Source organism: Cavia porcellus, unplaced genomic scaffold, assembly GCF_034190915.1.
Source record: "Cavia porcellus strain 051 isolate PalLab524CR breed Dunkin Hartley unplaced genomic scaffold, mCavPor4.1 scaffold_12, whole genome shotgun sequence".
NCBI classification, from domain to species: domain Eukaryota; kingdom Metazoa; phylum Chordata; class Mammalia; order Rodentia; family Caviidae; genus Cavia; species Cavia porcellus.
The window spans coordinates 23,611,851-23,628,733 of record NW_026947495.1 but is presented as its reverse complement, the minus strand read 5'-3'; the positions used below and the strand labels follow the sequence as shown (position 1 = coordinate 23,628,733).

At 36.1% G+C, this 16,883-nt stretch overlaps 1 protein-coding gene across 9 annotated transcripts in view; it reads left to right on the top strand.

The window, feature by feature from the left end:
- Positions 1-16,883, top strand: part of Nckap5 (NCK associated protein 5) — a 949,190-nt gene that overhangs the window by 665,168 nt on the left and 267,139 nt on the right. For all 9 annotated transcript variants that reach the window (XM_063259587.1, XM_023561118.2, XM_063259589.1 and 6 more), the window contains one exon: positions 5,624-5,773. In XM_063259587.1, the coding sequence (XP_063115657.1) occupies positions 5,624-5,773 (150 nt within the window). The remainder of the gene's footprint in view (positions 1-5,623; positions 5,774-16,883) is intronic.

The window sequence follows — 16,883 nt, the reverse complement described above, 5'->3', positions numbered from 1 at the left end:
CATATGAATGTGTCCTCTTGCCTTGAATAGTGTCACATCAGAACAGATCTCAGTCCTCCTCTCTGCAGGTCTCCAGTGCATCTGCAGTGCCCCCACAGATTCCCTAACCATTCAAATGTTCCTTTGACTTCCATCTGGCAGTATCTGTGTCAGAGAGCCCTCTTATATGAGAGATATGCATGGCTTTCTGTCTGTGGCAAGCTGGAAATACCATGAAATGAACACCCCAAGAGTTGCCCTTACCCCGTGAGTATAAAGGGTTGGTACAGAAAAACCTCAATTCTGTCACATTTGGTATGGAATAATTCTGAGTTCTTCCCTGCTGCTGAGTTTCTAATGGAATTTAGCTTTATTAATATGCCCTTTTACAGCTCTCTTAACTTTCTTGTCTTTTCTTGACTTCCTCACTGGGATGTCCTGCATTTTTTCAAATAAACATACTTGCACTGAAATCTTTGTTCTCAGGACCAAAACAAAAGACAAAGAATTGAGAGATGCTAATGGAGATGTAGAGATACAAAGGGATATTGTGCAGGGGACTACTTTTGTAAAACCTCAACTCTTCTAATTGTCCTGCCTTCTCTGCTCTCCTGTCTATGGAGATTACTTCATGCATTTCTCCTTTTGCTGTCATTTCTGAGGCTTACCATCTTCTCCAGCACTTCATATGACTCTATTATTTAACTTGTAAAAGTTTCCACTTGTCTCTGTGATGCCTTTCAGCTCTAGTTTTTTGTACTTCCTTCTTTTCCCTACCAAACTTTCAAATGAGCATCCGAGAAAATTGCCTCTATTTTCTTCCTCCTATTCATTTTTTGCTTAACCATATACAATTTGGGTACCATTGTCACACTTTAGTCAAAGAGCTTTCAAGCTCCTACTAACCACCTTCTTATTGCAAGATGCAAAGGTCCCTTTTTTGTTCTTCATTTCTGCTACCACCAGATGTGTTGATACTGCTTCCTTCCTGAAGATTGTATCTAGAGTAATTGAATTTTTAGAATTTTAACCTTGGAAAAAGCAGCTAGTCTACCCAGCAGTACATGCATATGGCTGAAACTGAACACTGAAAAGTTTGAATTATTTCAAGATCCAAAAAATGTAAAAATTGGACACTGATGACAGAATAACTGATACACCATCCATTGTAGACTTTGATGTATTATGTGAACTGCTTTGGGGAAGTTCTGACACCACATCTTCAAATATTTCTGATTTTTGGTTCTTCCTGTGTCAAGATCTCCTGCTTTTGCCCTGTGCAGCCCTTCTCCATTGCAGCAGACATAATGTTGATACCAATATACATATCAGAACTTGGCACTCCTTTGCTGAGCCTCCTATTTCTCTTCATCTACTTAGAATAAAACTCAGGTTGCTTTCCTTCTTGTCTTCCTCTTTCCATCGCAGAGACCCTACCTCAGTTAACCAGCAAGACAAGCTGAGCTCTCATGGATTTGCTTTGTTTTTGTTCTGTGTGGGATGCACTTCTCCCAGATGGTTACCTCAGTGCTGTTTTCTCATCATTTGGTGATAATTCAGAGAGCTAGTTCTGGTAGCCTTATTCTGATGTTGCCATATTGTGTCTAGCCAGACTGCTGTTTTTCACAGTTACACTGTTTTATTTTCTACCTAGCATTTGCCACTTGCCTCAATTATGTTTTGGAACTTGTTATGTTTTAAAACATTAGAAGATAATTTCTTGAAATTCAGAAACTTTATTTTGCTTTTAATAGTTCTAGCACCTAGGTTAGTAAATGACCAGTAGTCAGTGCTTAGTAAACTTTTATTGGATAAACAAATGAATAAAATAAGCATATCTAAACTTTTGTCTCATTTCTAAGAATCCTTTCCCTTGTTTGTCTTTCAATCCTATTGCTAAACTACTCTTTCAACATTTTTTCTGTGCTGTGATCAAACTGGCCGCCTCATGAACCAATAAAGACAAAATTAGTCCCAAATAGGAGCTTTTTCAGTATCTCATTGACCAAACTGCCACCCAATATCTCCCTAACGATCACTCTGTCAAAGTTTAATTTACATCTCATTTCCAAGAAATCACACTACCCTTGTTGATTTTTCCTTCTTCGAATTATATAAAATGACCCTTGAATTTCATGTAATTCAAATACATATACTTTATATGTGATCTTGAATTATCTCCATTTGTTTCACATGGTATTTAGGCACTGTGTCTAGACTTGAATATTGAATATTTAAATGTGTCTTTTATGTACAATAGGCCTTCATTTTCATGGGATTCTGTATTTGTAAATTTGTCTATTCACTGAAATTTAGCTGCAACCCCAATTACCATTTGTAGTACTTTCATAGTTATTCATGGACATGTACAGAACTATGAAATATTGGGCTCATCTGACAGTCATATTCCTGGCTAACATCAAATAGAGCAACACTTTTCCTCCTTGTTTTACCTCTCATGCAATAAATGAGTATTCTGTTTGCAGCCTATATAGCACTATTTTTTATACTGTGGGCTTTTTATTGGTGTTTGCTGTTTAAAATGGAACCCAGATATGCTGTTGAGGTGCTAATGTGCCTAACTGAAAAATATCAGATCAGCTTAATTCAGAGATAATTTATAATCCTTTTGACTATTTCAATGAGTGGGTTAACAATACAGATGAAACCAAATGCCTTTAATAGAAAAAAAATAATATAAAATTATACATTGATTGATTAACTGTGGCAATGAGGGGCTAATAGGAATCTTCCTCTATTTCTTTCTAGGAGTAATGGTTCATAACTCACTAATTTAGTGTTCTTGACAATTTTATAGAATGTAATTTCTTTGAATAATTAGAATTGACTGTGTATGTATGAATACATATTGAGGTATCAAAATATACAATGTTTAAAATTTAAAAATAATAACCAGATTACTGTTAATCCTCATAAAGACACTACCCTTCGATTCAAACACATTTATCCCATCATTTTTTCTACTTTCTGAGGCAGTTCTAGGAGTCTTCTTTCATGAGAGTCTATGAAGTGATATATAGTGGTTGCTGATGCCAAATGTTATCCAGTAGAGGGGCAGGCTTATGAAATCATGCTGGTGTGTCATCATCCACCCCTACACAGGTGGCACTAGGTGACCTCAGGCTTTTCCCTAAATTCAAAATAACCCTAAAAGATAAATGTTCAGAATTGACCCAGGACACTGAATCAGCCACAACAGCACAACTGAAGACACTCATGAAAGAGAACTTCCAGAACTGCTTCCGAGCAAAGTAAACCAGACATATAAACCTCCAGTGATTTCTCTTACATGAGATTTCCAAAGTACAAATAAAGAGTAAAATCAAAGATAGATAATAAGAAGGATGGTAGGTCTTTCTCAAAGTGGAAGGGAATCAAGATAGATAGTCAGAGGAAAGGGATGGGGAGGTACAGTGGATATAAAAGAATTAAGATATATCATGGGCATGTACCAACTATTATATATACAAGGGCTGTACACACTGTGTACTGTGATCATACAAAAAAAAGGAGGGGATGAAGATATGGGGGAAGAATTAAGATGTTTTATGTACATTAGCTAACTTCTTACAGGGGATACAAACCTTATGTACTACACCTCTGTACTAATAAAAATCTCAAAGTATGTTAAAAATAATAAAATACAAAATAAGAAAAATGACAATAATAATGGTATAAGTGAATATGAAGTGAAATGAAATGTCTTGAGGGGGAATGATGGTGATCTTCTGTTGCAATAATTATTTTCATTTCAACATTCTGTATTTTTCAGTCACACCCTGTATGTGACATTAGTGTTGTTAGGGAGACAAAACAAAGACTTGTTATAATTAAATAGTTTATCTGTGGTCATTTGCCAAGCTAGTAGTTAGTAGATCTGGGAAATGGCTATCAGAGTCCAGTTTCCATTTCTCACACCAGCGGTTTTTATTTGTTTTGTTCAGTGCTGGAGTCCTAATCATTACAGATTATAGGGTAAAGGTGTATATAAAATACAAGTGTAGCTTACTGAAAGAGCAGTGAAAAGCCACAGTAGATGAGAAAATAAAAATTATGTTTTAAAAATAAATTTGTTTTATAATCCCAATTTAGCAATTAATTATATTCATCCAAAATCTTAAGCAAATATACTTCTTGGTTTCAAAGTTGAGTTGTTAATAATATGTACAAACTTAGTATTTTTTATCGTGGGAATGAATATGTGACTGTTGCCAAACCTTAAAGAATCAAAGCTATAAAATCGCTACCATGATCTTGGTTTATTTTCTGTCCTGTGTATGTGTATCTTAAACTTACCTAACATTTTTCTGAGCTGAACTCAAACCTGTTCTGGTAGTAAATACACCTGCATTCTTTATGTGGGCCTGATTTCATAAAGAGCTCTGTGCCTTTATTTATATAAAGAGATGACAGAATAAATTACAAAATCTGCACAAAATAGATTACCATGGGTCAATTTACTGGCTCTGTAGTCTCCATTGTTTAAAAAAAATGTATATATGCATTTAGACTGACACATATTATATACCGTGGGTTATACGTGGGAATTAAGACAGTTGTTTTTACATACTTTATACTGCATTTTCAAAAATAACTGGTAATACTTTTTGAACCTCCCAGGTACTTTGTTGAATACATTTGGAAACCTAATTTTGTCCCTTTATGCTGTTTCTAAGATACTGTGTGTCCCTTAAAAATAAGAATTATATCTTTTTTTTTCTATATTTGCAAATGATCTTAGCTTCTAAATATAAAAAAAAATGTCTCACCATTGATAATCCAGTGTAGCCCAGACAACTGGCAGTCAACTATGTTAAAGCAAAGATTTTTGCAGGTGTGTTTCAAACTAATAATATGATAGAATGATCTCACCGGGCTGTATAGAGAAGGGTTTTGAAGAATCCACACAGCATATCATGTTTTGTTCTTATGATATCCTCTTGACATTTCTTCTTCCCTTGAAAACAAGGAAGAAGCAAATTAACACTTCTCAACTTCCAAAAGCTGCCAGACACAAGGTTGAATGAAGAGCTTCCAACTGGGAGGCAGGACAAGATAACAACATTTTCTGTCTGCCTCGAGGCTGTATTACAAATCCTAAAGGGATAGAAAAGGGACTAAGGAGTCTTTAAAACCTATGTGTTTATTGAGCTGAAGGAACTAAATGTTTTCAGTTTATAATTCTGAATTCACTATTTCAATGTTTCATGATATTTTATTTTTCCTTAAATTAATAATTGTATATCCAGTGACTTTAATGATTGTATTTTTGAGGCACTAAACTTTTCACAAATCAAAGCATCAAGGTCCGTATATTTTCCTCCGGTTTAAAGCATGGTGATTCCATTGAGCAGATAAAAATGAATTAGCTACGTGCCTCCACCTGGGGCTTTGTTGGCATTGTCCCTTCTCCAGCCAGACTTAGTGGGTTTGACCTGCCAGAGTTCAGTAGAAAAAAGTAAACTGTTTACTAATGTAAGCATAACTCAGAATTTGTTTAAGAAAATCTTTTTTACCTCGGGTCTGAAAAGAACGCAAAAGCAATAAAGAAATTCTAAGCTTTAGACCAGTTCTTATTTTCCAGTTGGAGATTAATGAAAACAATAATTCTTTCTTTCTTCAGGAAAAACTATCAGAGGAAGAGAGAAAACACAAGGAAGCTTTGGATGATCTTCCCACAGTGGTAGATGAGGATTCAAGGAGCGAAAGCAGCAGTACAGATGAAGGAAAAGAAAAAAACAAATTGCTGTTAGAAAGATTGAAAGCTCTAGAGGTAAGAAATCAAACCATTTTTGCACGTTTAAAGAAAAATAACAGTGTTCTGCTTTTATTGGTGCTGGCTTTAAGTCAGCATAAATCTTCCTTTTTTCACTTCTCTCAGACTAATACAATCAAATGTCTGCCACTGAGATTCCTTTGTCAATGATGAACAAAAAGTTAAAATTTGCAACCTGAAAGGATCTCAACATGCTGCCTATGATTGCATTGCCTTAGAAAGAGAACATAGGCCAATAATTCATTTTAATTCATTTCAGCCCTCAAACTAGATCAATTCCTAAAATTGCATGTTCCTGAGTCATAGAACTGTATGAAGCTTCACTTTGTTTTCTTAGGATTTAAGAAGATGAATAATGTGCGGGTGGATATACTATATTAGCAGGCAAAAATGATAATAAAATATCTATAAATGTACACTTTAAGAGGAAGAACTTTTTAATTAAAAAATCATGAAGAAAGTTCAATATGTAAAATGTATAAAAGTAGTTACAGTTAGGGTGAAGGATTATTTAAAGTGATTTTTGGATCAACATAGGCCTTCAAAAGAGTTTGAAAAACACTGGTATAGTTTATTACCTGGTGGCATTTGATATCACTTCATGTGTTAATTTCTGAATTTTTGAAGCTCTTCGAAGAACACTGCAGTTAACAGTTCTTAAGTTCCATGTGCTGAAAGACTACACAGAGATGTTACTTTTCTCATGAGCTTGTTTCTCTAGGTCCCATAAATATATAAGAAGTCCTCACTCATCTTCTATAAACAGAGTTTTAGCATAAGTGCTACAGAATTATAAAACTTTTGTAATATGAAGAGGATTAGGAAAGAAGTCATGTTTTCTGTTTGGCCCTTGCAGCCTTGTCTGTGATTTCCCATATTGCTTGTAATAAGCATGTCTTTTTCATTCTAGTTTTTTCTGGAAATAGCACAAAGTATGCAATATGCTTAAATTTATGATCTTTGGACTCAGATTCTCAGGATTTTGTTTGAATTTTTGTTCAACTGTGTTCTTCATTTAAAACTGTCAAGGTTACCTGTTCTCTCTCTGTCTCTCTTGCCTCATTTGCAAAAGTGGCAATAGTAACTAACCTTCCCGAATAGAGGATTACATGAGTCATTTTCTTAGCACTATTCCCTTATATCGGTCTCTTTTATCAGCCCACTCCAAGGGTGCAACCCATTCCTATGTATTTTTTCTATTCATCTGAACACAATGACTAATGCAAGAATGATGAATAAAAATTTCAGCTAACCTACCCAAATATTATTGAAGGCAGACAGGTAACCAACTGATGTTAGATATCACCTGGAAGAGCTTCCCCTTGACAAAGGACCAGGACTCAACTATTTTGCCACAGATTCACTTACATTATCATTTGCTACAAATACTCATTGTGAACAAATAGAAAAGCCTGCTCAAGAAAGACTGATTCTCTGAGAGTTTTAAGCAACTCATGGCTTCATCTTTAACCTGAGTTAGCTGTATTTAGAGGAAGGAATAAGTTGATGTTACATGTATTAAATCATTATTTTTTATTTATGATTACGGTGAAAATTGTTCTCACTTTGTCTCATTGTCAGAGACAAGCTTGTGAAGAATATTTTATTTAATCAAGCTAAGAGGTATTGAGATATTTTAAAAATATCTTTGGCAGCAAATGTTTCATAAACTTTGGAGTGAGAAATAAACTATATTTCTTCCTTCCACAGCATAAAGCTATACCACTTTGGGCAACAGCTCCTTTACCCAGGTTTAGCTAGGTGCAGTAACTGATACCTTTAAGTGCTAAACCCACGAATTAAATTCACAAAATATTTCATTTTCTAAGCTAATTTTTTCTAGTCTAAATATCATTGCTTGTTTTCTAAAATTCTTGGCTTATGTTGTTAACTGTGGCACCTATATCTCACTATCCTCTATCAAAGAATTCTGTATTCATTTTCTTATATAAAAATCTCAGTATCTTTTTATTATGTTTTCATGTGAATTTCACACAGTGTTCAATTTTAGTTTTTAATTGACTACTTATGCTCAGTGTACAGAATCTCTTACACAGGTTAAAAACTGTTGTGGGGTAATAGTTGACAAACTTCGATTAGTGTTAATCTCAGAGCCCCATATAGATTCATGTACTTCAGCAAAATGCTCCTTTGAAAGATTGCAGGGGAATTAACCATAATGTATCAAAATTGCTCTGGCAAGATTGGATGCCCTAGCAAGATTTTAGAAAAGCAAATTTTTCTACCCATTGTGTTCTATATACATTAGTCACTTGGTTCCTGGTGATCCAGGAAACAGGAAAATGATTTTTAGGGTGATAGAAACACTTCTTTGTTCCTGTTCCCCAAACAGGTCCCCAGAATGCATAGAGAAGGAGATGAAGAGTCTGCCTCCAACTATATACATTAGTCACTTGGTTCCTGGTGATCCAGGAAACAGGAAAATGATTTTTAGGGTGATAGAAACTCTTCTTTGTTCCTGTTCCCCAAACAGGTCCCCAGAATGCATAGAGAAGGAGATGAAGAGTCTGCCTCCGATACTGTGTACTGGATAAATATGACAATAATTTTTAATAATTATTAATATTTATTGACAATAACCTAGATTATATCTGGGAAGCTCCTGACTTCAATAATTAAGTATATATTTCCCTGACATCTCATCCTCAACCTGAGGAAATACTCATTAGGTATTATAAAGTTGAACTAAACTAAACAACCTGAGGAAAGTTAAAGACAACAGTCTTTAACCCAGGACTTTTGCCTCTCATGGTCATTTCTAGGGATTGCTTTCCAGTTGCTTTCAATTTGCAATCCTTTGTCTTCTGGTGGAACCAACCTTGGTTCCACAATCCAGCCATACACAGAATGTGGAGTTCTCACCGTACATCTTTAAATAACTCCGTTTCCACTCAATATTTTGCCTGCCAGACATTCTCAGTAGCCCCTTTCTGCTCAGTCTCCAGTTCCTTGCCCTAGGAGCTTGGATAGCTCCTTCTCTCCTCTCCCTTCTCCCACAGCCATCTTTGTTATGCAGAGTTTTTCAGCCCTGTGCACTTGCTTTGAAGGCTTGTTCCACATCATTCCCCATTTCTGAGCTCATCAAAATATTTTGCTACTAAAGACATTTACCTTCCTAAAGGGAACTCAGAACTGTCAAAGTAATGCACGTACGAAACCAGAAACGCGCTTCTTTCTTCCTTTTGAGATTGTTTCCTCTGCTGAGGACATCACTGTCAATCATTTACAGTTATCATGGAGTGCCAGTTGGTCATTTGCCCTCATAATTCAGCCACAACTACCCACTGGTGGAAATTTTAATCTTTGTCCTAACTTCTGGTTGAGAAGTTATTTGATATATTTTATATCAGTGCCATTGGGTCACAAAGGTGATCTGAAATCCACTTGGCACAGTTTCTAACTTTTAAGTGCCAGTGTGTGGTATACAATATGATTTTTTTGTTTTGTTTTTCTAGAGAAAAAAAAAAACAAAACAGTGTAAGGGTACAAGTAATACAGAACTACAAAAAAAAAAAAAAAACAGTAAGATATCACCAGTTAATAGATTACACACTATCATTTTTGAAACGGTTATTCAGGTCACAGGATTAAAGCATACAAAGTGAACATTCAAACAGTGAGACTGCAAATAGTTGTGTTCAATGATCCAAACAAAAATATTAATATGGTCATCTATTTAACACACCTAAACACAATTGCTGTTGTATCCTTTAGGGCACTTTTTTTTCCCTCTCTTTATTACAACAAAATTTACATATTTTGGGTTTTATTGCTCCCATAGATCTTATTACTTTTTTTTTGTAAGAGAATAAAATCAAACATGATAAAACAAAGCTGTCAGTCAAAACTAAGGATAGACATAGCACATGATGTAAAAACAGAGTACAAGGTTATCAACAATGGTTACCGTAATACCTGTTACTTCCTTAAGAAGAATTGTCTATCTCATTAGGTATTATAAAGTTGAACTAAACAGTATAGAATAAGACCAATAAAACCTAAACACGATAAACCTTACAAAACTTTAAAAGAGGATAATAGTCAAACCAGAATGGCATCAATGTGAATCTTATTGCCTTCAAAGTAGTTGCTGATACTCTGATACTTAATACTATCATACATATGATTTGTTTTTAAAGATTGGATTTTCAAGGTGTCCACTTCAGAAACTGTTTTTTGACTTAGAAATACAGCTCATTGTTCTTACCAGCACTGCTATGTCACACTTGTCTTCTGTAAAAGGATTGCTCTTTTCTTCCAACCCACCCTGTGTCCTTGCTTGGGGCATCTTGCACATCTAAAGAATCCTTTGAGTTCATCTTGAATTTTTGCTATTTTCCACTCCTGGGTATCTTCCTAAACCCCAGGTTGGTTCATAGCATATAACTTGTAATACACGATTTGCTTGACTCTAGGCCTTCCCTCTCCCTGTTGCAGTAGCCCTTTCTCTTGAAGCATGGAAACTTTATATCTCACCCTATATCAAACTGCACATTCCCTTTGCTCAGTCCTGACTAGCACAATATCTCTGATTGCCACCCACTAGTGAGAGGGAGAATCAGCCTGTGATCACTGGAGAGTTCTGAACCACCGAGTAAGTGCTGATAGCTATAGTCTCCAGGTCAGAAGAAATTGGCCTCCTTATGAGAATGGGTTTTCTGTGCAGAAAAATATGACACTCAAACATGTTCAGGTAAAAAACAGCCTTTTCTATTCAGTTATGTCTCTGAAAATATGACAAAGTGTTAAGCATAAGAATTTTGCTAATCTGTCATTCTTGTTTAAAGTTAGGTAGTTTAAAATAGTCAAACCTGGCTGTACATCATAGTTATATATACAACTCATTAGTCAATATCTTCTATAAGTCAAAGGTTGTTCAAGGTGCTGGATCAATTCACTTTTTATGGTCCCCAATCCAGTGAGTAGATAACATGTGATTAAATAAATAGACAAATAAGTGCCTGTGAATAATAAAAATTTGATTATATAGTAGTAGAGGATTGTAATTTAGAACTGGAATATCCCCAAAGGACTCTTGGGATGAAGTTTGGTCCAAAACACAGGGTACTGAATCAGGAGAGCATTGATCTCATCAGTGGATTAATCCAGTGATAGATTTATAATTTGATGGCATTATTGGGAAGTAGTGAAACACTTGGCAGTGGGGCCTGATTGGAAAAAATAGGTCACTGGCAGAATGCCCTACAAGGGTGTATCTTGTGCTTGACCCATTCACTGGTCTCTCTGTTTCTTGGATACCAAAGCGAAAGCCGACAGCTTTTCCTCACAGCACGTTCCCTGCAATGATGTTCTGTCTCACCATTATCCCAAAAGCAATGAAGCCAAGTGACCATGGATGAAAACCTCTGAAACCTTGAGCCAAATTAAACTTTCCTTACTTTTCTCAGTGAAACAAAACTGAACAACATGTAGAATTTGAGATGAAAGTGAGAGAAATTTATTTACGTAAGAAATCCCTCTGCTACTAGGTCATTTCATTTTGATACAAACAGCCATGTTCCACAAGATGCCTTTCCAGAAAAAGGAAACTGTGTGTGGAAGCTTACCTGAAGATGACAGAAAGCTTGACAACTTAGAGAAACAAAAATCAAGACTGTATCCTGGGATAGCAGGAATAAGGTTTAAAACTTAGAAAAAGATGAATTTAAAGAGATAGATAAGGGCCAGATTCTATAAAGCCTTTTAGGCTATGGTCACAGTAAAGCTATGGAAAATAGTTCTGCATTTAAAGGGAGGCCATTAGACATGTATAACCTGGAAATGCATGATATGACTTGTATTTTAAAAACATAGTACTTGCTCTTTTTCATAGCATAGTGAGACAGTAGAGGAGTAGGGTCAGGGAGAGCAGGAAGGGGTGTTTTTGTTGTTGTTTTGAGTTTTCTTTTTTGCTTTGTTTTGTTTTTGTTTTTTGTTTGTTTAGTTGGTTTGGTTGGTTTGATTTCACTTTTTGGTTTGTTTTTGGGGGTTTTCTTTCTTGTTTTTTATTCTGGTTTGGTTATGATTCCAGACAACAGATATTGGTAGGCTAGGCTATGCTGCATGCCTGGGAATAATAGGTAATACAATGTATTAATTGTAGAAGACATGTATGGCTCTCTTTAAATATAGAGCACTTGCCTCCACTTTGCTAAACCTAGCCCTGTCTCCATGTACTGATATGTACAGAGCTGGCTAAGCTATTTTCTTTTCCCTTTCACTGGCTCTAAGCAATGTAAATAGGGCTAGATGAAGTACTGATGTGTAATCTTTGAAGCCAGCTATCAACTGTTTCATCTCAGTGTCTCCCCCTAAATAACTGAACACAGCAAAATGAGAGAGTCAGTGGTCCGAGGTTGTCAACTGGGTCTGAGCCTCAAAATAAGAGGCCATGACTTCGCGCGGGGGGGGGGGGGGGATTTTGCATTTCAGAATTAAAGCACCAGCCCTCTAAACATTAAATCAGCTGTGTTATGCAGATTCATCTTTCTGCATACCCTTCTCTCTGCATATTGCAGAGGTGCTTTCTGGCTTCCTAGCTAGCTCTGCTCTTAATATTCACATAATTCCTACCATTCTCCCATCATTAATCCTCTAGCCACTCTCTTCTTCATGAATTCATAAATTCTGGGTTAGGCCCTGGGTCAAGGCCTTTGTTCCACAAACCCTCATCTGGACCAGACTCACGACCCCTAGCCTGCCTATAATGTAAATATGTCTTAGTGTCTTTATTCTTCCTGGAGGTTGCACTGGAGGTGGTAGATTAAAATTAACTCACCAGAATTCCAGTAACATTTCTATGAGATTACATATATAAACTTCCCAGACCGCAACAAGGACGGGAAAAGGGTCTCAATATTTTGATTTGTTTTGAGGGCTTTTCTTTCTTTTTTTTTTTTTTTTTTTTTTTTTTTTTTTTTTTTTTTTAACTTTGGTTTGGTTTGGTTAAGATTCCAGAAAGCAGATATTGATAGGCTGGGCTAGGTTGTGTGCCTAGGAATAATAGGGAATATAGTAATGTTATATTAATGATAATATTAAATGAGAGGACTGGTGAAGAAGAATAATGACCATGTCAACAAACCCTTATGTGTGGCTTATTATGCCCTAAGCACTGTTCCAATTTCTAAGTATATTTATATCCACTATTTTGATCTTCATAACAATTTCACACAGTGATGGTAGTTGTGGTTATCAAATGATTATTTTATTGTTTTAAAAATGGGGAAAGTGAGCCCCAGAAAGCTTGATGTCTTGTCCAAGGTCACATAGTATAGTAGTAGTCAGTAAATGCGAGCATAAAATTCTGAACTCAGTTGTATGGCTTTAGCATTCTAGACTGGAAGAAATGGTCAAGTAGGTATATATTTTTGAAATAAAAGCCACAGGAATTATTGACCACTGGATGAAAAATATAAGGAAAAGTGAGAAATAAAGACTGACTTAGATTTTGGCCTTGGCAACTGAGCACGAGGTTGTATCAAATTTCCGATGGAGGCAAGTCTTGAAGGAGAGGTGACTTAGGGGAGGAATGCATAATCATCAGTTTGCTTTATCCACATTGAGATGACTGCTAAACCTTCAAGTGATGGTACTCAATAGGCTTCTGGATGTACAAGGTTGAGGTCAGGACTAAAGATATGAATGTGAGAGCTATCAGCATATAGATGACATTTCACATTGTGGGACCAAATAAGGCCACACTAGAAGTATAAAAGTAGACAAGAAGAGAGCAGAGGACAGATCTTCAGGGCATCCCTCCATCAGAGATCTTAAAGAGCTGAAAAAGAGCCAGCAGATGAGACTGTGGAAGTGTAGTTCCTGGAGTAGCATAAAATAGAAAGCAAGGCATCAGAGGAGCCTCATGAAGAAAATGTTTCTTATGCTTTAAAGTGAACCTGCCACCCCCAAATAAAGACTCAGATATTCAGAGATGGGGCTTCCAGAAGGTGTTTGACCCTGGGGTCACTATATGTATCACGAGATTAATCCATTGATTTTGCTCACTGCCGGTGTGCTGTTAAAACATGAGAGGATGCATATCAGTAGGTACATGACTTTGGAGGTGTTTTTGTCACTTTCTTGTTACTGGGACAAAACACTCCTGAGACCTACAACTTAACAGAGGAGAGGTTTATTGTGGTTCATGTTTTTAGCCCATGGTTGGCCAGCTCTAAGGCAGGAAATTCATAGTGGGAGAGCCTGACAGAAGAAAGTTGCTAATGGCATGAAAGCAAGGAAGCAGAGAGAGGACAAGGGAACTGGGAAGAGAAATAAACTCTTTTAGGTCACACCCCCAGTGACCTGCCTCTTCCAAGCAGACCTCACTTTCAACAGCACGCTTCACTCTGAACTCATCCTTGGATTAATTCACTGATACGGACAGAGCCTCCATGATCTAAGAACCTTTAAAGGTCCAGTGTATGAACTTATGATGCCTTTGGGGAATATTTTTAATCTAAACCATAACAAGAGGTGTTCTCTGTTTCTTCTAGCTCTCTCTACTTCCTGGCTGCCACAAGGAATGTAGCTTTCCTCTACCAGCCTACCCCACCACGTTTCTGCCTTGGAGGCAGCCAACCATAGACCTCTGGAGCCCATAAAAGAAATTAAATTTCTCCTTCCTTAAATTGCAAGTGTCAAATATTTTGTCCAGCAATAGGAAAGCTGATTAATATAATGTTTCAAGACCAATCTTAAGAGAATAAGTAAGATGAAGCACAGAGATAGTTATTGACTCTGGCTGTTGATAACAAGAAGCCATGATCTTCATAATCATATTTCCTGATTAGGGTGGGCAAGAAGGGAAAAGGATGTGGAGATAACACGTGAAGATAGCCTTTCTGAGTTTTCCTCCGGAGTGGAATGGCTGTGGTGAAAATCAAGCTCTTGAAGAATCAGTATCAGGCATACCAAATGTGCTTATGAGAATGATCCAATAGGAAGGGCAAAATCAATGATACATAGAGATAAGTATAAATGTTGGTATGAGATGTACAGGCAGCAGAAGGGATGAAATCATGCCAAGAAGAGAGCTTTCGAAAAGTTAGATGCCTAAAATACAACTCAGGAAATTCTAAGTCTATAATGAAAATTATACATCTGTTCATTTACACTTCTGTTGGTGATTTGCATGCACAGCTAGGACTAAGAACTACCAACATAGCTTTGTCTTAGTCTTTTTTATGTTGCTGTAACAAGTTACCTGAGACGGGGTAACTTTTTAATACAAAGAAATATATTAGTCTCAGGATTTTTGTGGCGAGAAAAACTGCCTGACCCAGGCATCCTGATAAGAGTCCCCTTGCTTTGTTACAGCATGGTAGAAAAACAATGAAGGGGACTAGTTAATTGCAGAAAAGATCATATAACAAGACAGGAAACTAAGATCATGAAAGGATCAGACTCCCTGGACATCAGCATTAATCAGTTCATGAGACTAGATCTCTGATGACCTAATTAATCCTTGTGGGCCTCATCTGTTGACGGTCCATGCATCTGTGTACAACCAAACTTCCAGGACATAAACTTCTGGGGGAAAACTATAGTTAGCAAGCACATAGAGTTATGCTGAAATTTATTGAAAGAATTTAGGCCCACATAAGTACCAGACCCAGCAGAGTTTTCATAGGTCTTAACCATCTTAAAAATCTAGCTTTGTTTGTCCCTGGGTTTGGGTAGAATTTTCCTTGAGTTTTCAAACTTAGCATGATTCAGAAGCTCCTCCCCTTTGTGCCCAATGTCAGGGAACTTTTGAACCTCAGGGAAGCTTGTAACCAAAGTGCTTTGAAGTGACTTCTTACCCTCCGGTGGCAGGCTTTCTTGACTGTGACCAGGGATAATCCCAGGTAAGTGTCGGCTCCTTTGCTAGTGAGAAGAAAAGTGTAACATCTTAGCATTCCTGATTGACTTTAAATTCTGACTTTGTTCTTTCTTTCACTTCCATCCTCTCATTTTCTAAGACAAAATGAAAAGAAATCAGAGTATTAGAAAGCAGCCTGATGGTGATCTCAGTAGCAATGTGTGATTGTTGCCTTCTCATCTTTAGGTCCCATGGTGGCTTGGTGACAGTTAACTGCAGACATCCCTTAAAAGTTATCTGGTATATGTCTTTCTCTTGATTAATTTGCATCCAACTGTGGGTCACCTAGCAGCAACATTTACATCTCTTTGGTAAAAGGTCTTGTATATGGGAAAGAGGGTTCACATTATATGTCAGTATGTAACTCTGTACTAGCAATTTTCTCATAAATATAGTAAATAGTTACATTTATGGGAATTGGAAAATAGCAGGAAGTAAATAGTAGTAACAGTTGAGTCTTTATACTCATGAAGTCTATATCCTTGGATTCTACCACTTGAGGATTGAATTAACTTAAAAATTATATTGGTACTGACTGTATACAGATTTTTTTTTTCCTGTCAGTATTCTTTCAACAATAAAGTAAGAAAAAATTACATAGCATTCACATTTTATTAAGTATCATAAGTAATCTAAGGATTATTTGAATTATGTTGGATGATTATATAACTTGAAACTATCTGTAGATAATGTGTCATTTTATATAAGGCCTATAACCACTTGAGGATTTGAGTATACCTAAGAGTTCCCAGAATTAGTCTACATTGTACACTAAGGGACAGCAGTAATCAAAAATGGTTTCCTGTTGACAATTTGGAATATTTCCAATTGTTTTTTGTGTTTAAAAAAATCATAAAACATATAGTTTAATAGCATACTTTTTCATGCAATTTACCAAAGTTTTTATGCTACGTAATATTCTCAAAACTATGCACTGGCTATGTAGAGATTATCAAATGGATAGTGGATACTTTGTACCACTTATGTAATCCATTCTGTTAACTATTTAGGTTGTTGACACTTTTTTCACAGTTTTCATATTGTCATAATAATGTATTACAACATTCTTTTTAATTTTTTATTTTAAAGAAAATAACACCAAGCAAAATAAAACAAAATAATTCCAATCAAAGGAAAACAATGTAAATGATACAGGATTTCAAAACAAGAAAATAGGAAATCAATGAAGGTTACCATCATGCCTCTTGTTATCTTCAAAATAAC